Source organism: Anser anser, assembly GCF_964211835.1.
Source record: "Anser anser genome assembly, chromosome: 5".
NCBI classification, from domain to species: domain Eukaryota; kingdom Metazoa; phylum Chordata; class Aves; order Anseriformes; family Anatidae; genus Anser; species Anser anser.
Window position 1 is genome coordinate 17,450,019 of NC_139725.1, and position 21,849 is coordinate 17,471,867.

At 40.6% G+C, this 21,849-nt stretch overlaps 1 protein-coding gene across 3 annotated transcripts in view; it reads left to right on the forward strand.

Annotated features, from left to right (window-relative positions):
* PAMR1 (peptidase domain containing associated with muscle regeneration 1) overlaps positions 1-19,884 on the forward strand; it is a 54,771-nt gene extending 34,887 nt beyond the window's left edge. For 2 of the 3 annotated variants that reach the window (XM_083838429.1, XM_083838430.1), the window contains exons 7-12: positions 9,136-9,306; positions 11,969-12,181; positions 13,794-13,860; positions 16,022-16,254; positions 17,291-17,586; positions 18,836-19,884. In XM_083838429.1, the coding sequence (XP_083694555.1) occupies positions 9,136-9,306; positions 11,969-12,181; positions 13,794-13,860; positions 16,022-16,254; positions 17,291-17,586; positions 18,836-19,372 (1,517 nt within the window). In that variant the 3' untranslated portion in view covers positions 19,373-19,884. The remainder of the gene's footprint in view (positions 1-9,135; positions 9,307-11,968; positions 12,182-13,793; positions 13,861-16,021; positions 16,255-17,290; positions 17,587-18,835) is intronic. The other variant, XM_083838431.1, reaches the window with a different exon arrangement.
* Positions 19,885-21,849: the final 1,965 nt, after the last annotated feature.

Genomic DNA, 21,849 nt, shown 5'->3' on the forward strand with positions numbered 1-21,849 from the left:
ATCTCCAAAATGAAACACCTCAAGATGATTTACTCTCTTTTGTAATTTGGTATAATAACGAGCATATCAGCTTCTCTGTGGCTCTACAATCTTCCCTGTGAGCAGATGGTGCTCTCCTCTGCAGTGTGATATTGTGATGTTTTCCAAAGGACACATTGGGGAACTTACTCTAAATATTAGTTCTTGCTGCTGATAGAGAAAGTGAATATTGAGGATCATTCATTAGGATTTCACTCAGTCCAGTATCCCATGCACAAACAGATCCAGTTGTATAATTAAGTAGGCCATCCGAATACCGGAAAGGTTGTATCCAGAGACACAGCTTTCTAAGGGCTAGGAACAATGCTGATAAAGATCAAGTGGCTAATTGTAAGCAACAACCTCCAAATTGCCTCCGGATGAATAAATCACAGTGGGTGATCCAAGCATATTTTCACATGGATACTGTCTCATTCACAGAAGCAGGGAGCTGGAAAACATCAGGAGTGAGTTCCAATTGGCTGGAAGGGAATGAAAAGATTTAAATTTCAGTAGGGATTATGTCATAGTTTTGTGTAATTATTCCTAGCTGGTGGAACTGCTGCAAAAGTGAAGAGGCCCAGAAAGTAGGACTGGAAGTCTACAATCTCTAGTACTTGGGGTTGGCTCATGAGCTGCTCTTGTTATGATTTCCTTTGACATTTCAAGGATTAATGTGAGGACTGGCAAAAATCAACAATGAGAGGAGCTTTTGAGCTTCCAGGACTCTTTCAGGGGGCACAAATTAAGAACAACTATCTTTGTGGTAAATTGTGTGTCCCAGCATTTCTGCAGGAGATGTGGCTTGAGCTGGTTTTGGAACTGAGAGAATGTGTCACCACAAGAGCCACGACGGAGGGCTGATAGTTTCCTCTTTTTTGAAACACAAGTGAGCAAGGGCAAGTTAATGCAAAATCCTTGCTGGCTAACAAAATGAATGGAAGCTACTGCAACAAAAGGGGACATTTTTGGGGAAGAATTCTTGTTCTTCTTCCAGCAGTGTCACAGAGAGAAGGGCATTCCCACCTCAACTAACACAGCTTGCTCTATTAGGTGCTACGCAGAGCAGGTTTCTCATACATCAGCCACTGAGTGAGACCTGCTTGGAGTCATCCGCCAGCAATGGCATCTTTCTGCCCTGGGGCTGTGGCAGCTCTACCCGTTCTCCTGCTGCAGGACCTCAGGTATCCAATGTGGCAGTCAGCAGGCTCATGGTGTGCCCACGATCCCAGCATGCAGACAGCTTTGAAGGCTAGATCAGGAGACTGGAGGTCCTAAAGCATGAGTCTGGAGTCAGGGCACCTCCCCTGTAGTGTGACTTGAAGCATCAAGGTCTCCCAGGCTCCCAGAGGTGGTACTGCCCTGCTCAGAGGAGAGTGCAGAGCCACACTGCCCCAGGATGTGCCTCAGGATGCTGGCGGGCACTTTCATCAAACCCACTGCCAGTGTCATATACTTGCTTGGAAGTCCTGCTCACTGCTTATGAGAAAAAATAAAAAAAACAATTCTCCTGAGCATTCTGAGCCACAGCCTCCAGAAATCCCTCACCTCATTCCCTCCTTGAGGACACAGGCATTCCAAAAACATTTTGACAGCCAATGCCCTTATGCTTTTGGCTAAAGTTAGTATCTGTGGGCTTATGTGTTAGGCATTCTCGTCTCTGGGCTGCTCTGCCAAGCTGCAGGGGGATGATGTCTGAGGAGAGCCATCTGAGTCCTCCTCCACATCAGCTCTTCTCTGCCAGCAAACCCTGTGAGAACCTGGGGCATCCTCACCTTTTGGGTGCCCGCTGGGGAGGGAAGTGATAAGTGTAGGAATAAATAGTGCTAGAGATTTACATGGACTCACAAAGCTCAAGGGCCAAGAATAGAAAATAAGATCTGTTATGAGTGAAGATGACAAATTCTCTAAGTCTGAATTCTGAAAAGCTCTTTATTCAAGGGACTTTGCAAAAGGTGTCCTGCTACCCCACAGTGACTTCTGGGCTGCTCAGAGGTGGTTCCCCCTTAACCCCTGTGCTGTGCCTTCAGGGGCACGCAGCTATCTGCTCCTGTACAGCTCCATCACCTCAACACTGCTGCTGAGAATAATGCGTTGGATTACGTAATGGCACAGTTGTTGAATGCTGGTTTCTGCAGAAAGCTGGGCCAGTTTGCAAGTAAACTTAGTAGGAATATATAGAGATAACAGCTCTTTTCCTAGCTCTGCCACTCACTCACTATTTGCCTTCTGGTAAATCACTTAATATGTCTGTGCTACAGGTTCCCCAGTGGTAAAATGCAGACAGAAGCTTATTTTACAAAGACTTTGGAAATCCAGATATCATAAATTTTAGGAACTGCCATATAATGACACTCAGGTAGTCATGTAATTAGACTTGCTCTCATAACAAAAGTTAAACCAAGAAAAAGATTTTGATAAAATCAGAGACTTACAGGCCAAAAGTCAAACCTGATGGGAGTTACCACTCTTCACTTCAGCAGGGTTGGCCATAGGCAGCAACTGCAGCTATTGGTGAGCTGCATGAAGTGCACATAGGTACCACTGGCTGGGAGTTCTCTGTTAGGATGGTTTTGTAGTGGTAAATTCACTTTTCAAAGAAATTTCTGTTTTCTGCTGGATTTTTTTTTTAATTACATACTTAAGCAGAGAAAAAATAAATCACTTCCAATCCCACTCCCCTGCGTGTTAGGCTCTTTCCAGCATGAGCATCTTGGAGCTGTGATTTCCAGGGCTTCCAGGTTCACTGGCTCCAGAGTACCTTGCCAGCCAGGCTGCTGTGGAGCCAGGAATCTGCAAAACTCAGGGTCCAAAATCCTGCTGCTGAGGGTCCCTGTACAGCTTTTGTCTGGCTCAGGAGCTGCTGTGGCTTTCAGCAAGGGGCTGAGTCACGGTGCCGTTCCCGGAGAAAAGAATGGTTTTTAGGCTTTCTGCTGACAAAATGCCCAAATTCCATTTGGAGACTGTTTTGGGATTTTGTTTCTGAGGATAGTCATTTAAATTTCTTCAGTTTAAGTCTCTGTCAGGCTTTCTTTGACAGTCACTAGAGTGGTTTTGGCTATGGTGGTGGCACTCTAGGTCCCAGAGCAGGTCCGTAGCTCTCTTTCACTGCACAAAACGTATGCTAGGAGCCATACCAGCAGAAGCTGCTCTGCACCCCTGCTCATCATCAAGCACAGTTTCTGTGGCCATTTTCAGTGTTTGGCCTCCACTAAGCCTGCCAGCACACCTTATGTGAAAGCAATATTACAAAGGAATAGAAAATTTTTCCCCAAAGCCACTAGATGTCAAAATGTGCTATATACATTAGCATGGGTCAGTCTGAAAGCCAAACTCTGACTTGGGAATATGCAACAAAATCAATTTCTTTAGCAGTAGCAGCATTAAAACATCCTGTGAGCAAACTAGAACAAAAAAAAAACAACAACCCACACAATTATTAACTCTTTCACCCAATATACTGAGGGGAGCAAAAATGGAAATGTAAACCTTGAATTAGCAACAGCAGTGAGAAATGAGATTTATTTCAGGTAGGCAATATATTATTAAATAGGATGTGCAGAGTTTAGAGATCATGTATGATTTATGTGAGGGGATATATATTATTTAATGAGGAAGTGGGTGAGAGGAAGGCAGCAGAATAAAATGGTGTTCATTTAATGAAGGGACTCTGGGACAAGAGCAAACGCTAATTCCATCAGGCAGGATTTGAAGGACACTGAAGAAAGAAAAGTGTAGCCTAAGAGATGATCTAATTTATCTCACTGGTTATAAAATGAACATGGAAACTATTTCTAAATGGCAGATAATTCAGATCTGAGGAATGTCTCCTACTTATAATTGAGAAGAGAGAAGAATTTGCACTGTTTTTATTAATAATGGAACATTTACTTAAAAATTCAGGAACTTACTATTCCTGTAGCCTAGATTTTCTCTGATTGCAGAAAGTTATCTGCGAAAGTGGAACCATTTTTGTGCTTCATATGGGACAGAAATTTTTTTTTTGTTTGTTTTCCAAGGCAACAAGTTGAGGGGCAAGAAGGGTAATCAATTTTATTGGGATTCTGTGAGTTTGTTATATAAACACTTGAGGCAGTTCTGGTTTTTGTTCTCCCTCTAACAACGGTTGTCACAGTTCAGCATTTCTGATGGAATTGTCTGTAGCCACCTTGTCTTACACCTCTCTACTTTACTTTCTTATAAACTGAGCTCTCTCAGGCTACTAGTTGCCTCACACACTAAAGTGACAAGGATTATCTATACGCCTATATAGATTAATTGTGGGACTTCCAAGGAACAACATGTTGGGGCAAAACGTGGAAAAATTAAAACAAACAAAAAAATCTCTTAGGTCACAATGGGCTTGCTAGTGATGGTCAGTTTTTTTTTTTTTTTTAGCGGATTTTCAGTTTTTAAATGCTGAGATGTATTTCAATTTACATCCTACTATGTCTTTCAAACATTTGTCAAGAAGACTTTTGTAGAGTTTTTCTTGAGTAAAAAATCTGTTCTTAATTTTATTCTGCCTGAACATACCTCTTTATCTTCCTTTAAACATTTTGCTACATCCTTTCTGGTTTTAGCTTTTACATTATTGCAGTTTTTAGTTTTGCATGACCAGAGCCGTCATTCTTAGCTCCTAGTCTCTTCTCAAGATTATTTTTCCCTAATTCCCTAGTTTTTCTGATAGTTTTTTAGATCCCCAGAGCCTTTATAGGTGTGATGACACCATGGCATGAGAAATGGGATCAGGCTCAGACATGGGGTCCCTGGGTTGCTTAGACTTTTTTTGGCAGATGTTGCTTGAAATCTCTTTCATATATGGTTGTCCATTACCATCTCGTAACATAATTTTTCATTCACCTATCACATTTTCTGGATTCCTGGTGTCTTTGGTCTTCTGTTTGTGGAAAGAAAGATGCAGAGACTGAACACTGCAACCTGAAATCCCTGACAGTCTTAGTTCCATTTCTGCAGGGTTGTCTCAAACATTACAGTTTAGAGTAAGCATGACTGACCTCATGGTACAGTTCACAGATGTTCTTCAGATAATTCTGTTTGAAGCTCTCTACCTTGCCATTTGCATCTTTGTCTGCATTGCAAAGGGCACTGAGAGGAAAGGTAAGGTATTAATCTTTTGAGAAGCTAGGCAGTGGCTGCTGTTCAGAGGACATTGCACCAATACAAGAGAAATGCTCTTAAGGCCTTTAAGAAGGATAAGACCTATAGATGCTAGTTCCTTCTTTAACCACTTCTGGATGAATGAGAAGGTCCTCCCATGGATTATCAGGACAGATTTTCCTACTATTTTGCTATGGACAACTAATGCCAAACACAGCACAAACCACAAACATTTAAGACTCTCTAAAGGTAGTAAGCCAGAATCACAGGGCAGTAGAAATCACATATTTCATGTAGAATAGAGTAATCCAACCAGTGACCTAGAAATGGTTCAGACCTGTGGAGTGCTGCTGGCTAGCCCACCCCCTGCTTCCTGAGGAGATGCTGTCCAGACAGCTCACAGCCTCGTCTCTGGCATAGCAGTCATGCTGGACCACGTACAGGTATAATTGGGGGTGGGTACAAGGTGGGATGGAGATGGCTTGTGGTTGGGCAAGAGCTGGGGGAGAGATGGCAGACGTGAGGAGATCCAGCCCTCGTGGCTGTTGAAGTTGGACCAAGCAGACAAGAAGGACTGATATTGAAAAATACTTGGTAGATGGCAGGATCAGGCCCAAGTTGCCTGGGCAAGAGAATCTGACACTACACCAAATACCTTACAGAGCTTAGAAACTGAAGAGAATTGGGTCAGCTCAGATGGTTGGATCTTTTGGCTACTGTGTATAACCAGAGGGTAGAGCTAGATATGAATGACATTTACTAAATGTTCCTTTTTTCTTTCTTTTTGACTTTTGAGAAATGTCTGTTGGAGAGTTGGATATAGTCTTACACCAGGAGAGAATGCAAAGACTTCAGTACAATATCTCAAACAAAGGAGGCGGTCCTAAGATTCAGCAGAATATACTGCACATTCTGAAAGATGTAAAAACCCATCAAATTCATACCCTTGATGGGAAGCCATCTACAAAAAGGAAAGAGTGAATTGGATGAAGCACACAAGAGGCTAGGATTCCTTTCACAATAAGGCTTCAAAACTTCATTGCCTGAAGTATTCACAAGTAAAAGGACAGGGTGCAAAAGAGCTACCTGAAATTGATTAGGTGAAAGGGATAAAAGGCAAGTCAGACTGTACAGGGAGAAAAGCTATAGAGCTCAAAATTAAAGCAGCAGAGACAAGTACTAGAGTAACTGTATGTGACTTTCAGACTAGATAATATAAGCTGAAAACAGAGCTCAGCTGTGGTACTGAGATTCAGGGAACATCTCAGGATTCAAAACCATGTGTAATTTGAAGAGAGTAAGAATGAACTTACAAAATGATCCAAAGAAAAGATAAAAGGAGTGGCTGTGCCTCCAGTGGCACAGTTAAAGACTAGGGCAGACCATGAGGGAGGATGATGAGAACAAGAGAAAAGACAACCAGCAGACAGAGGCACGGGCAACAACAGGGACACGCCTGTTAATAATACTTAGCTGTTTTGCAATCAGAGAAATTCCACGACTCTGTGACACAAGTGGATATGAGCTAATGCTTATAACATCCCTGTGAGGAAAAGGGTGCTTTCATTTGATTGATACAGCAAATTAAGCAACTTACCCATGGCCACAGCTTCATAGCTATGATTAGATCTCATGACCTTCTGCCTCCATATCCTCTATTCTAGGCCACAGTTTCATTACTAAATCAATCTATGCACAAAATCCTGAATTTACCCCATAAGTAAAACCAGAGATGTTCCAGCTGGGTCACACTGGCATAGAGTGTCTAAAGAAAGACTGGCAACCAAAGCAAATTGCAAGAGCTAGAAACTGAATATCTTAATCACTCAGGAGACTGAACAAGAACAAACACTCATAGTTTGTGGGTAAAAAGTAAGTGTAGCTTGGATAAGTTTTTTTCCGGGAGGGACCTAGAACATAAAAGCACCAAACGATTTTTTCTGCAGAGCTGAACTGGGCCACAAGAAAACAGAAAACCTGTATTTATGATAAAAAGGAGGACTCTAAGTAGTGTACAGATGTTTCTAATCAACTCTTTCCATTTGACAAGTTGAGTGTGACTTTACACCAAAAGAGAGAAATACAAATATGATGCAATAAATTTATATTTAGATATGAAGGGGGTTACTGGGAATACAAAGATCATAACTGGGATGACAAGCATTCACTTAGAAAATCTATGCTTCCGTTATTTTCCGTTCATTTCTGTATGTGCTTGTGTATACACATATATACATGTGGGTATATTTCACATGAAAAACCTTATGGGCTAGGAATGAATTTTGTTGAATTTTCATCATTATTCTTTTGCAAAAGATGATGCTGATGCAGAACGCTTGCAGCCAAGAGGAAATGTTGACCTTCCCTAAGTGGACGTGTTTTGACTTGGAGTAGTGAGTCTGGGCCCATCTCTAAAGCTGACGTATTAGACAGTTTTTCTTTCCAGGACTTGGGCTTACTAGTGCACAAATGATTCTGCCAAATCATTGTTTGACATTTGTAGTAATCCATAAAATGAGGGGAATTTCTATTGAGCCTTGTTCTTGTGAGTGCTACTGCTTTAGGACTGTTACTTACTCAAGAATCTCTTCCTTATGTGAATAATTGGATCGTCCATGCTCAATATAAGTAGATGGAGTCATGCGTGTTCTGAGGAAGGATTACAGGCCTGAGGCCTTACAAAGGTTTTTCCTCTGCAAGCGTAAGGATCAAAATTTGGCTGTAAGCAACATTCTTTGTGTGTCCAGATCCAGTAGCTACAAGGCAAAACAGAAAGGGAAATCAAATTCTAAAAACATAAAGCAAGGGTGATCTCTATAGCATTCATCTAGCTATCTTCAATGGAGTACCGCAGCTGCTGGGTTGTGCAGACACCAAAATCTGTATATCCTACACTGTTTTAATTTCTTCATTGATACAGAAAGTTGGTCTTGAAAAGTGACTTGCAGAAGGTGAATAGGACGTGGGCATTCTTTGTCTCTGATAGCAAAGGAAGCATCAAATGAAGTTATCATGTGGCAGGCTAAAAACCAAACCTATGAAGGCAGCGTATTTTTGACACAACGCTTACTCTGTAGAACTCATTGCCACAATATATTGTGGATATAAAGTATGTAGCTGAGTTTAGAAAATACTTAGACAAACTAATATAAAAGAATTAACCATGGTATATTTTACCAAAGATACCATCGTACTTTGGGTAGTTCTTGAGCCTCAGATTGCTGAATGCTGCCAGATTATGCCAGGAAAGCATTCTGTATGCTTGCTCTATTTTTACATTCTTTTTATCAAATCTACTTTTTGCTACCATTGAAGACAGAATTCTGTGCTGGATGGACCTTCAGTCTGATTTAGTATGGCTGGTTTGATATTCTCAGAGAAATCTTGCTTAGGATGTTTAATCTAATATTTACTACTTGCAGTAGTTAAATACACCATTGTCTGTCAGTATTTTCGCAATAGAACAAACCCTGTGGAAAGAGTAAGTATCACAGTTTGGTAAATATCAAGGTTCCTTTTTAATGTCATTATGATAATGTTTGATCTATACAAATAACAATGCTTTAATATTTCAGTGACGTTACCTGAAAAAGTATATAAATGTTGAAAGAAGAATTTGAAAGAGTTTAAAATGTAAGGCTCTTAAGGATCTAAATTTTCTGTTGAAAAAATGGTTCAAAACCCGTTTAGCTGGAAGGTGCTTCAAGTACCAGTATTTTGAGCAGATGAAAGTCATAATGGTACAAATACTTATGCATATGATCATTTTGAGTTATCCCATTGAACTGAATGGATCTAGGCATGTTTTGAAAAGTGACGTATATGTAAGTGTGTGGAAATGAGGTCTAAACAACTTTCTAAAATCAGCAGTTGTCTTGCAATTTTGACTTCTGTGCCCATTTTAATTGGTTTTTCAGTGTTCTAAATAAAGAATCATCTTAACGCAGTCCTGTTTTTGTAATAAAGTGGATTTTTTTGAAATATCTGAACTGTCAGTGGTGATGTGTAGGACTCCAGGTGCTCCCGCTCATGGTATTGTGGAAGGAGATGACTTTAAATACGGGGCCCAGGTTTACTTCAAGTGCAACGCAGGTTACAGCTTAAAAGGCAGCCGTGTTGCCTACTGTCAGCTTGATGGGATTTGGTCAACACATCATCCCGAATGTGGTAAGGTCACTTTAAGTTTTGGTTCTTATCAAATGTTTCAAACATTGTATTCACATGAAACCAGAATATCCAAATCTCACTTGAAATTTGGTAGATCCATGGCTTAACATGATGTTCTTGTGTCTTCCTGCCTTAAATAGTAGTAGGGATTCTTATTTTATTCAGCTGGAGCCCAAGCCTGCAAGACTTACTTATATGAAGGTCTGACTGAAACATCAAATGACTGAAAAATAATCTCAAAGACTGGAGGCATACATCCTTCTTACACATAGACTGGCAATTTCTAGGACTAACTCCAAATGAGGGTCTTTGTGCATCAGTGGATAGCTACTTCCATTGCTGTGTACCTCTGATACTTTCTCTGCAGGAGCCTGGTGCACTCCGTGGACGTGATTGAGGCTTACCACGTGAAGACTAGACTCTTACATCAACAGCATTCCCATCCTAGAGAAAAACTGTTAAAACAGAAACTTCTGTTCATTCTTGCTGTGCAAGTTTGCATGCCTATGGTAGATCTACCATTCACTTTGATTCAGCTGTGAAATTTCAAGCCCCTTCTTCCCATCCAAAGAGACTTCTAATTTTTCTTTAGTTGTTCCATATTGCACAGTTTTATTTCCATATTCCAGAATAATTTGTATCAATTTGAAAAGTGCTTTCACAATTGTGTTGTGACAAGCAGTGCAAATTTCAGGGGAAGTGTCGTGAAACAGCTGTATATAAGTTCATCTGAAAAAGCAAGCAAAGGCATTCTTCTGTCTAGAGAGAACACCTCCCATTGCAATAAATGGGATAGTTTCCTGCTGCATGACGTCCCTGGGTAAAGATCTGTTGAAACATCTGTCTCTAGACTTGATTGTTACTGTAGTGTCAGCGCTGAAATTTGGGTCTCTCCTTCCCAGATGTTTTCTCTTTGTTTTTAATCTGTCAGAAAAATCATAACCCAGAACTTACAGAAGAAAAGAATTATGATTCAAGTTACCGATAGGCACAGGATGAAATAAGAGAAGGTCTTTGTTGACTTATTTGGTCAAGCTTTGGTACATTTGGAAACAAATGCACTCTGCTCATCAGATGATGCCTCTAGGCTAGATATCAGCACAGAAAGCAACTTGCAAATGAAGCATTATACTGTGGGTGATTCCCTGCAGTCTTTAGTTAGTATCAGGTTAAAAGTCATCTGTGGTTCACAAGTGAGAGAGTCTGTGAGGTACAGGAGAGAAAGACAGAGCCAAAAGAAAAGGAGGCAGGGCTTGGCTTCTCCCTTTCTCCTGGTTGAGAGGAAGTTCAACTCTCGTTCTTGTTTATTCAATATGACTCATGTGGAAAAGTATTCAAGTACATGTAAAACATTCAGCATATACCAAAATCCAGTGTTGTTAAATAAAGCACTGAAATACACACTTCACTTGAATTATGCGCTCAGCGTTAAGAGCACATGCCCTTATTGAACCTTGTACTGCCATGGTTAGCTATGTGCTTACATCTTTGTTGGGCTGGGCTCCATCTGGTGACATGAGGATGCGGGAACAGGTCAGGCCCATACCTATGCACTTTTACTGCGCTCCTTTCACAGGGATTTTAAGCATTTTGGTCTGTGTTGGTGCTTTTGTGAAGTGAGGTTCAGCGGAGTCTGAAGCAATGCCGTGAAGGGGTCATTTCTAGTCAATTGAAAGATCACGGTCTTCTCAGGACGCTCTGCGCAGAGCAGCACCAACACTGTCTAAATGAGATCTTCACCGGATGTCATGCAATGAGACAACAGAGGAGTTAAATCAAATTGCATATTACCATCAGCCTGACAAGAAAACTGAGACAAAATCCTAAAAAAAGAAAACAAACAAACAAACAAAAAAAAAAACCCAACCTTTTCCAGCTGCTAATTATAAAGTGCAGAGGTGTCAAGATTACAGGGAATAGCATTCATTAGCATCAGATAGGGAATATTGACAAATATTCTCAAATATAGGCCAAAAATTTTAGCTTATTGAAAGAAAAAAAGAACAGCAGCAAATAAAAAGAAGAGGAAAATATTGGGAAAGAGAAAGTAAAAGAGGTTTTATAGGCAGTGTGCCTATGAATTTCCACATTAAACTTTTAGTGTCATAATATATATATATATGTTTTAGTTAAATTACTGTATTTCCCTGGATTATTGAGATCTCTCTGTCAGTGCTAAGAGACCAAACTGCAACCAAACATAAAAGCAAAACTAAGTAGTCTAGTTTATTATTCAAGTCCAGTAAAGTATTGGAAGTATATAAAGGGAGAAGGATGCCAAGGGCCTGTTTTCTGCAAATAGTTTAAGTGCATCCTTTTATGCTCCTGAAGTAGCCCCGTTAATGTTAATGGGACATTAACATCATGTAAAGTCAAGGTTCTTTTTCAGGATTGTCAGCCAAGTTTTAAGGACTTTTTAATGATTTGAGAGTCTTACACTTTCAACAAAGACAAAACATGTATTATAAATAGACATTTGTATTATCATTGCTTCTTTAATATATGATCTCTTCTAAGACTGGGATCCCAAATGGGTCATGGGACATCCTTAATGAAGTGCAGAATGCATTGTAAAATCTGAATGAAATGTCAAGCAGTCTGACGGGTGAAAATAATGCTGTGAACTTGATAAAATGGTTACTATTTTTCCCCCTATCATTAGTTCTAGATGAAAAAAACTGCTCAGATCCCGGTGGCCCACTCAATGGCTACAGAAGAGTAATGGAAGACGCTGAGCTCTTGAATGGACGCTATGCAAAAATTGGCACAGTCATTGCTTTCTTTTGTAACAACTCATATGTTCTTAGTGGGAATGAAAAGAGGACCTGCCAAGACAATGGAGAATGGTCAGGGAAACAGCCAATCTGCATAAAAGGTAGTTTACTTTTTTTAAAATTTTTTTTTTTACAACAACTCATACAAGCTGCTATGTTTTTACTGGAGTTTGCATTTTATAATTTGCATTGGCCAAAGAAACATTTTTCCTAAGAATAAACTCTGACTGACACCTGATACTGAGATTGGTAGTTTGCCAGCTCTTACTGGCTGCTAAACTCAGCCAGAGAAGCTGCCAGTGATTCCAGCAGATGCTTTCATCTTTAAAGATGGTGAGTAATGCTCCCCATAACCCTTATTACCCTCTTTCTAGGATGAAATCTGTGTAAGATTAAAAACAAAGAAGATCAGCAGGGAACTGAAATAGAAGGAAATAACTGTATCATCAGAGTTGTTGTGACAGGACCCAGCTCTCCTCTCACACCGCTGTTCAGTCGGTGGGACCAGTCCTGAATGTAAAGGTTTATAAGGTCAAGCCTGTAGTTTGCAGCCTTGGACACTGGGTTCAGAAAACCACTTGAGGACATGCTTAAACTATCTGTGTTCATCAAAACATTGAAACACATCTTTAAATACTTTGCTAGAAAGGGAGATATGCTGTTGACCTGGGGCTACTGTAAGCATGACTAGAGCCCTGAATGGATGAAGGAATTTGGGCTGGGGAACTGCCAAATTCATTTTCCCAAAGCAATTTTTTGAAACATATTCTAATGGATTTTTTTTTTTGTTAACTGAAGTAATGATAATGTAAGGAAATATATCTGTCCCCTGAGGAATTTGCTTTATTCTGTTATTTTAGATGGAAATACTCTCTCCCTGAAGCATATAATCATCTCCATTTGTGGAAGGCTTCTTTACTGAAGTTAACTTTGACAATGACATAAAGGTTAACATATACAGTAATCACAAAGAGCTAGATATTGTTAAATCCCATTGAACATGAGTGCTCAGGCATACAGATGAAATACATCCTGCAAGATTCCTTTTCTTCCACTGTGCGCAGCAGGAAGGAGATCCTTGCAGAGTTATTTGAAGTGATAAAGCTGAATATTTTATCCTGCTCTTAAAGTAAATAAACAGAATATGCAAAATTAGAAATCCTCAATTGTCCTTCTGTTATTTTGTGCATATTCAGGTAACTCTGTGGTGTTCATTTCATTCAGAGCCCCCAGCTCCTCCCAAAGGGTGCCCAAGCAAACAGGCTCTCAGAAGTCTGTAATATCCTGCAGCCTTTCTCAGTGTGCTGACTCACTGGCGTTAGATATGTGTGGCTACATAGGTGGAAATTAAATGTTTTTTGTATAGTTCTATTATTGCTAAAGTTATTCATAAATGCCAGCTGTGGTCATGTAAATCTGACATTCAGACACACTAACAGACAAATCTTCTTCCACAGCTGAAAGTGTCCAGTGCAGATGATGCTGAGTTGCTTCCATGGTTGTAAACGGATAGATACGGAGATCTGTGGGGAAGTATTTTCCTAAAGCTTTACCTTTTAGGGCCTACCTTTATTACAATGCACATAATTTACTGCCTCTTTTCTTAATCCAGCCCCCTATTGCTAGTGAGAGGAAAGGGTGGAAATGGGTATGAATCATAACATTTTAGCTGTGAATGTGGAAAAGTACTGTGCAACGTTATATTTTTTCTAGCCTGCAGAGAGCCAAAGATCTCTGACCTGGTGAGACAGAAAGTGCTTCCAATGCAGGTTCAGTCAAGGTGAGAATGCAATACCTCAAGTACAGTTTTAAGAAAAATGTGATTGCTTTTCCTCTCCTTTCCACCCCATGACCATGCCCTGACTGAGCAGCCTTTCCTAGGAAATGCTTCATGTGTACTCCACTGATAACCGAGCAATGAGAGCTGCTGGGAGGGGAGGTCTGGTTAAGCACAGGTTTGCAGGCTGCAGGAGGCTGCCAGGAAGAAATGCATGGTTAGAGGTGTGCAAACTACTGGACAGTGCCAGAATTAGGCTTGCAAGCTTGTAACAGAGTACAAGAGCAGTCTGAGGAACAGTTCCCTGGAGCTGGGGATGTATCTTAAAATATGAAAATGTGTTAACTTCGTGAAGAAATGAGTGGGGGGAGCACAAGAAGTGAAAGGGCAATGTAGTCTGCTTCCATTAGGTTTCACTACCCATTAGGTTTCAAATTATAGCGCAGCTGATATAAAGTTGGGTTTGGGATGGGCACAGGGACAAGGTGAAGGAGAATAGGAGGGGAAGAAGTGAATGAACAATTAGACCTTGTGTGAACTTGCCCTTTTGCTGATCTCTTGAAATGAACACAGTCTGAATCTGGTTACACTGAAATGTTCAATTTAATTTTTGTCGAAGTAGTCATTTCTCATTTCAGCGTTTTCTTTCAGTAGAGGATTCATTTATTTTTAGATGCAGTGCAAGAACTGTCCTCATCTTTGGTCTTAAGAACAGCCATATGAGGTCAGAATAAAGGTCCAGCTCTAGCTGTGTCCTGTCTCTGGCAATGGCCACTAGCAGATGCCGAGAGAAGCCTTTAGGAACAAGGCAACATGTACTTCCCCCAAATATTCTCCCATTCTCCAGCTGTCTGTAGCGTATGTGTGTTGAGGTGGCCCTGAGAAGCCATCAGGAGGCTTTCATAGCCATCAAGATTTATTGCTTAGTTACGTTTCTTGCTTCACTTTTGAACTGAGGTCTTTTTATGCTAAATGTTTCAGATATTAACACCAGCTGTATGAGAGTGCATACATGCCCCCACCTGCATTGCATCATGATGGCATCTCATGTCTGTGCACTGTTTTTGTCCCTTGAAGCATGATCCCATGAAGTAGCACAGATAAAGAAAGAGGACAAATGTGGATTTTGTAGTATTGCGAGGTCACACATGAGTAGGGAATGGGACCCAGGCAGTCTGAGCACGACCAGAGCAATTCTCATCCTTCTTCCAAAAACCAAGAAACTTCCTATTGCTCTTGTTCTTAGTAAGTTTATTTTCCCTGAGTGCTGTCATGTATCTCCTCACAAATTCTATATGGTGAAGGTAGTCTGTGTCTCTCTCTGACCGAAAATGGAATTACCATGTGAAAAAGCATTCTTGTGGCTTTTCTGGATACAGGCAGTTCCAAAAATAGCAAGGGAAATTATTTTCCCGCTGATTTTTTCAGATGTAAATAGTTTTTTTGTGTAGATATGTGCTTTTAACCATTAGCACAAGGAATATATTCTAAGTGATGAAGATTTAAGTATGACTGTAGTCAAGCTTATGGTCCATATCCAGGCTGGTGCATACATTTATTTTTTTAATTATGTGCCATGTTTCAGCTAATCAGTACAATTTCCAAATGGAAGCTTAGTGATTATTGCAATTATGAAATCTCTGTGGTGAGGTAATTATCTGTTAATTGCTAAATCAAGCAACTTTATCAACATGATTTAATCTGAATCAATTCCTAATACTGCCTGTTCAAATGTTCACTAGAGTAAAGAAGTGCCTAACTCCTCTCTAGTGAGAATTAATTATGGCAGCACCAACTTCTAGTGTAATTTCTCGATTTAAAAACGCAGTATCTCAGTCCTTTTGTGAATGGTGAAACCTGTTCCACACTCAAAGACAACAAAATACAATCCAGAAACAGTAAAATAAATAAATAAAAAAGAGATACAAATAGATAATTTAAAAATATGTGAATATATATATATGTATATATATAAATAAAATATATGGGATGTAAATGGCAGTATTGCTAAACTATGTTGGAAGGATATTTGCCTTGTGTTTTCACAAGCAAACTACTTGCTTATATTTTTAAATGTTACTTAAGACAGCTGGTGATAAAGCTATGGAAATGATCTCTTTTATTGTGTTATTATCATGACCGTGTTCTTTGTGCATTGAAACAGGGAAACACCTTTGCATCAGCTTTACTCATCTGCATTCAGCAAGCAAAAGCTTGAAATCTACCCAACCAAGAAGCCAGCACTGCCGTTCGGAGACCTGCCCCCAGGGTACCAGCATCTGCACACTCAGCTTCAGTACGAATGCATTTCTCCTTTCTACCGCCGCCTGGGTAGCAGCAGGAGGACTTGTCTGAAGACAGGAAAATGGAGTGGGAGGGCCCCCGTTTGTATTCCAAGTGAGTCTCAAAGGGAAAAAAAGCACACATCTCTTGGCGAATGGGGGAACAGGCTCTGTATTCGTCTTAGATAATTAGGGAGTCCCAACAGTGTAGGCTGCCTATGCTTCCAGCTGGGAGATAGGAGGAATAAAGGTGGGAGGATGTATGGTTCTGTTTACCATCAGTAGGTGATGTAGGTGATGGTAAAGGGATCAAGCTTTCGGCATGGTAATTTGCCATCAGTTTTTCTACTCTTTCACTGAGCAAAGGGAATGAGGTTCTGTCATGATTTGAAAATGTGTTCCTACTATCACCTCATGTTTTCCTGTATTTTTATTGCAAAAATGATTTTTCTTTCATCTCTGTGCTTTGGCACACAGCTTACAATAACATCAAGGTTTCGGCAATGGAATGGAGAGCCTGCATTTTAAAGAGGCTCTTCCCATAACATACCCTGCTAAGGAAGGGTTTACATTGCAAAGTGTGAGTGAACTTTTCCTAATTCGGGACATTTTACCCCAGGGTAGTATATTACTAGGACAGGGCATGGCTTTTTCTTTTGCTTTGGGTGGATATTAATTTATGTGCATTTGGTTCAAAGTTTCGCGGCAAGACAAGTCTGTTCACGTAGGCATGAACTCAGCTATGCTAAGGCCAGTTCTAGGAGCGGACCCCACAATTGCTCTGTGACTGCCTAGAGTGGTTTTAGTATGCTGCTGGCTGTATGGTGTTTTATTGCAAGCAAGAATCGGATGTGTTCTCTACAGTTCTTTATGCACTTTTCTCATTATAATGCAGCTCGATAAAGTTGTGATGAAAATTCACCTGCTCAAGTGCTAATTCCACATTCCTCCTTCAGCCAGGAATTCAGAGAATAACAAGAAAAAAAGTTTTTTTTTTCTTTTTTTTTTTTTTTAAGCTATAGAAAATAATCTTCTGTTTGCACTTCGGAGACAGAGGCTTATTATAAAGTTGTCCCTCATTCTAACCATTGTAGTTTGGTTTCTTTGATTGGGAAGAGGTGTCACCTCATTCTTTGTCCATGTTTCCCCAGTCTGCGGAAAGGCAGAAAACATCACTCTTCAGAAGACAGTGACCTCTACCAGGTGGCCCTGGCAAGCAGCAATCTATCGGACGGCCAACGGGGTGAAGGAGAACAGTCTCCGAAAAGGCACCTGGATCCTCATCTGCAGCGGGGCCCTGGTGAATGAGCGCACCGTGGTGGTGGCAGCTCACTGTGTCACTGACCTGGGCAAGACCATCGTGCTCAAGTCAGCAGAGCTCAAGGTGGTTCTGGGGAAATTCTACAGAGACGATGACAGGGATGAAAAGACCATCCAGAACCTGCGGGTGAGTAAGTCTGCTGGGAGCCGAAAATGATGAGCACTGACAGATGCTGATCACATCCGTCTCGTATGGGGAGAAAAAGATTATCCTTTGGGCAATGTATTGTTTTACACACTGTTCCTTGAAATACATCTCTAGAGATTCAACTGACAGAACTGTCATGGCACAAGGAGGGCACATGCTGTAGTGTGTTAATTCCCTTGACACTGTCCAACCAGCGTGTTTCCCCCCTAACACTGATCATTAAGAAAATAGCTCAGGTTCCATGGGTCATGACATCTTGAGTGATATTGCCAGAAAAAAAGGAGAAGAGATGCCAGCTACTGTCAAAAGCGATTAGCATAATTTATGAAGGAAACACTTGTGCTCTAGATCCTGGTTTGACACCGTGAGCGCATTTCACATCTCAGTCCCAAGGCTGTCCAGCTCTAAACTCAAAAGAAGTTTGTATCTGACTCCAGCTCCAAAAACAGCAACTCAGGGTCAGACTAGTTTGTTTTTTTCAAGTAAAACTACGAACGTAGAAATCAAAACGAGGAGAAATACAGCAATTCTGGCTGTGACTCTTTTTCTGGAGTGGGGGGATATGTGAATTAATTAATGGATTTTATCCAATAATTCATAGTTAATTTGATTCCTCTCTCTCCTTTATTTTTTGTTTCTTTCTCTAATTCCAACTTTCTCAGACCTTCCTAGATATATTATTTTTTGATGATTTTTCCCTGTAGGAATCCTCTTTCTTCTTGTAGTGTTTCATCAAGCTAGCTGGCAGTAAATGCTTAGCCCCAGTGTTATGTTATGTATTTCTAACATTGTTTTTTTGGGGGAAGATGGTTGAATTTCAGTAAGAATATAATATTTAAATTCAAAAGCCCCTCAAATTCAAATCATACAGACTGAAGATGACATCGTAGGTAAATTCTTTTCAGTAAACAGTGGAAAAACTTGCACTGCACATTAACTCCCTATTTTTTTGGAAATGTCCTTGGCTATATTTCATTAGAAGGAGTTTTGTACAATAAAAACTGGCCTGAAAACCACCCCCCAAAAAAAAAAGAGTTCTTAACAGAAGATGCTTGATCTCTTTGCTTATTTCTCATTTGAGTGAGCTCTAAGGTGAAAGAACACTTTGGGAGCAGAGGGGAGAGGTAAGGAATGCTAAATAAACTAAAATGTATTGGTATGGAAATAGTATTGCTCATATTCCATTGCTGTTAACGCTACAATTGTTCCTGTTCTGTTTCCTCCCCAGATTTCTGCCATCATAGTGCATCCAAATTATGACCCCATATTGCTTGACTCTGATATAGCTATCATAAAACTTTTGGACAAAGCCAGAATCAGCAGTCGTGTTCAACCCATTTGCCTGGCATCTTCTCATGACTTGACTTCACCCGTAGAGGATTTAAAAATAATGGTTACTGGCTGGAAGGTACTGGCTGACATTAAAGAACCTGGATACAAGAACGATACGATCCGCATGGGAGCTGTTCGGATGGTGGACTCACTGTTGTGTGAGCAACAGTATGAGGATAATGGGATACAGGTCAGCATCACTGACAGCATGTTCTGCGCCAAACAGGACCACACAGCCTTTTCGAATATCTGCCCTGCTGAGACTGGTGGGATTGCAGCCATAACTTTACCAGGAAAAGCATCTCCTGAGCTAAGGTGGCACCTGATGGGATTAGTGAGCTGGGGTTATGATAAAACTTGCAGCCTAGAACTCTACAGTGGCTACACTAAAGCTTTTCCCTTCAAAGACTGGATTGAGAAGAACCTGAAATAAAAAGCTGCGTCTGGAAACGGCATTTTATAATTATCATAATATCTCTCACAGTCTCTGCTGCTTTAGGCTTCTCATCCCAATGATGAGCCACGTCTGGGATAAGGTTAAGGCAGACACCCTGGTAATTTGTCCTAGGATCAGATGTTCCATCAGGCTACTCTTAATTCATGGCAGAATGTCCTTGTGCATGGGAAGTTTTGCCATATTTTGCCTGTCTCCCCTGGTGGGAGGACGATGCCCTGCTCCTGAGTCTGACATACAGAAACAGGACAGCAAATTCTGACTGAAATTAATATGTAGTGTGGAGTCCCTTAGAGAAATCAACGGTGAGCCTCTCCCAAAGGTCAGCATGACTGACAGGAATAAGAGGCTGGAAAGAGTAGCCTGAATTCATTACAGTGGATGAGCTTGTTACAGTATGTGCTGTCTCTATTGCCATAGTACAATGTAATCTTTTTCCCTCCCAAGTACTTTACACATTTAAATAAACCATGGTTTGTTTTTTTAACCTACATACCCATGTCTGACATTATTTAGATTCCTTGTTGCTTTATCTGTGTCACACTCTAGGGACTCCCTACTGCCCTTGTCTGTTTGCATGTGACTCTCACTTGGGACTCTTCAGGCACAGCAAAAGGCAAAATTAGTACAAATTTCAATTACTGTATAAATAACAAGAATCTTTTTTTTTTTGTTTTTTGTTTTTCTTAATACATCCAGTGCTACTATTGTTGTACATCAGCCATTGCAATGAAATGTACCTGGAGGTTTATCTCACACCTTTTATTCTGAACAGATGAAAACCTGAAACACACTTTTCAAAGCATTTTTCCTTGTGGATTATTTCAAAGACCTCTGAAAACCTTGGGACAAGTTCTGCTTTCTGTCAGTTCACACACTTTTGTGGTAAAATAACTCCCCTGTAGCCCACCAGGGTAAAGAATAATGTCCAGCTCTCATGTTTATTAGAGGCTTTCCTTAACTGGACTTTTTGACATCCGAGTGTAAGATTCTCCCGTTGGGCATGTTGTCCAGTGGAGAGATCTTGATCTACTCATGGCCCTTAATTACTGCTCTCTCCCTAAATCATTTTCCTCTGTTCAGCTGTGGATGAAGACTGAAGATGAGCCCTAGAAAATGTTTGGGAGTGTGGACAGAGGAATGTCTCCTATCACAGATACATCGTCTATGACACCCTGGAATTTGTAGGACTTCCAGATTATTACAGAGCCTAGACCAGGTCAGAGCAACAGTTGGATGTGAAGATGTGATGAAAGGATTTGTTACTCTCACCAGGAAGGACTTGCATCCTGAAGTCATGTTCTGCCTTGCCTATTGCATGGCTATGGCTGTTATAAGCTATCAAGTCTGTTTTCAACTCTCATTTCTCTGATGCCATGAAATCTCATTTAGTGTTTCTTAGTGCTCAGAAGTTTTTCCACCTACTTTTGAATCTGAAAATTACTGCTAAAAGGGAAACTAGTATTGGGGACCATTCTGTGTAATTCCTTTTTGCTTTCCTAGTCAAAAGTACTTAATGCTTTTGAAATTCTCTTATTTTTACTGGTGATAGGATCCGTTTATTTGTTACTTGAATCAGAAAGTTTAAGGGCTACAACCAAAGTGAATTACTTTTCTTTATGTTGCTTGTCCATCTCCTTCTGCCAGGAGATTACGCTTGGCTGACAAACTGCACGACAACAAAAATTCTGAATTAAATGTGAAAAATGAGACGTGTTCCTCTGCTGGGAGGAGCATGTTTCAGTGAATGTATGGTACTCGTCCTCCTACAGAAAGGTTTAGAAGATATTAGGTGACAGTTTTGGAGGAGAGTAAACTTGCAGGTCGACACGTGTTTCTTCCTAACACTATCAACAACGAATGAAATGAAGGAATGAGAAAGAAATATAAGTGTTTATTAGAGCATGGCTTGCCCAGTGCGAGCTCTTCTGTGATTAAGTTAAATGAAAAACTCTACACCCTAACGGTAAGAGAAATTCTCTTCTAAAACAGAAATCATAAAGGGCCGTGAGCTGGTTCTTTTCTCCACTGTGGTACTGTAGTTGCCCTGCTGCAACTGAGAAGGTAAGCCATAGCGGTTTTTCCCTGTAGGGTTTGTCCAAAAGAGAGCCAGGTGGTCCACACCAAACTGCAAAGTCTGAGTTAATTCCAACCTTAGTCCTCACTCCTCTCCTTTTACTGCAGCTCATCCATACTGAGTATTCACTGATCCTCCAGCTCCTCCTCAGCGATGAATCCCACCTCATGTAGTTTCAGTCGCTGCAGATCTGGCGATGTAAAGCTGAAATCTGCTGGGCTTGGGCAGCAACAATATAGCTGTTCCCTGGCTGTGTATCACACAAAAGTGTATTCTTGGAGAGAAACTTGAGTTGAAGGAACTGATGGGGTGAAAATCACTGTGTGTTATGGCTCATCGTGGGAGGAGGTTGCTACAGCTGTGCATGCACCACAGAATT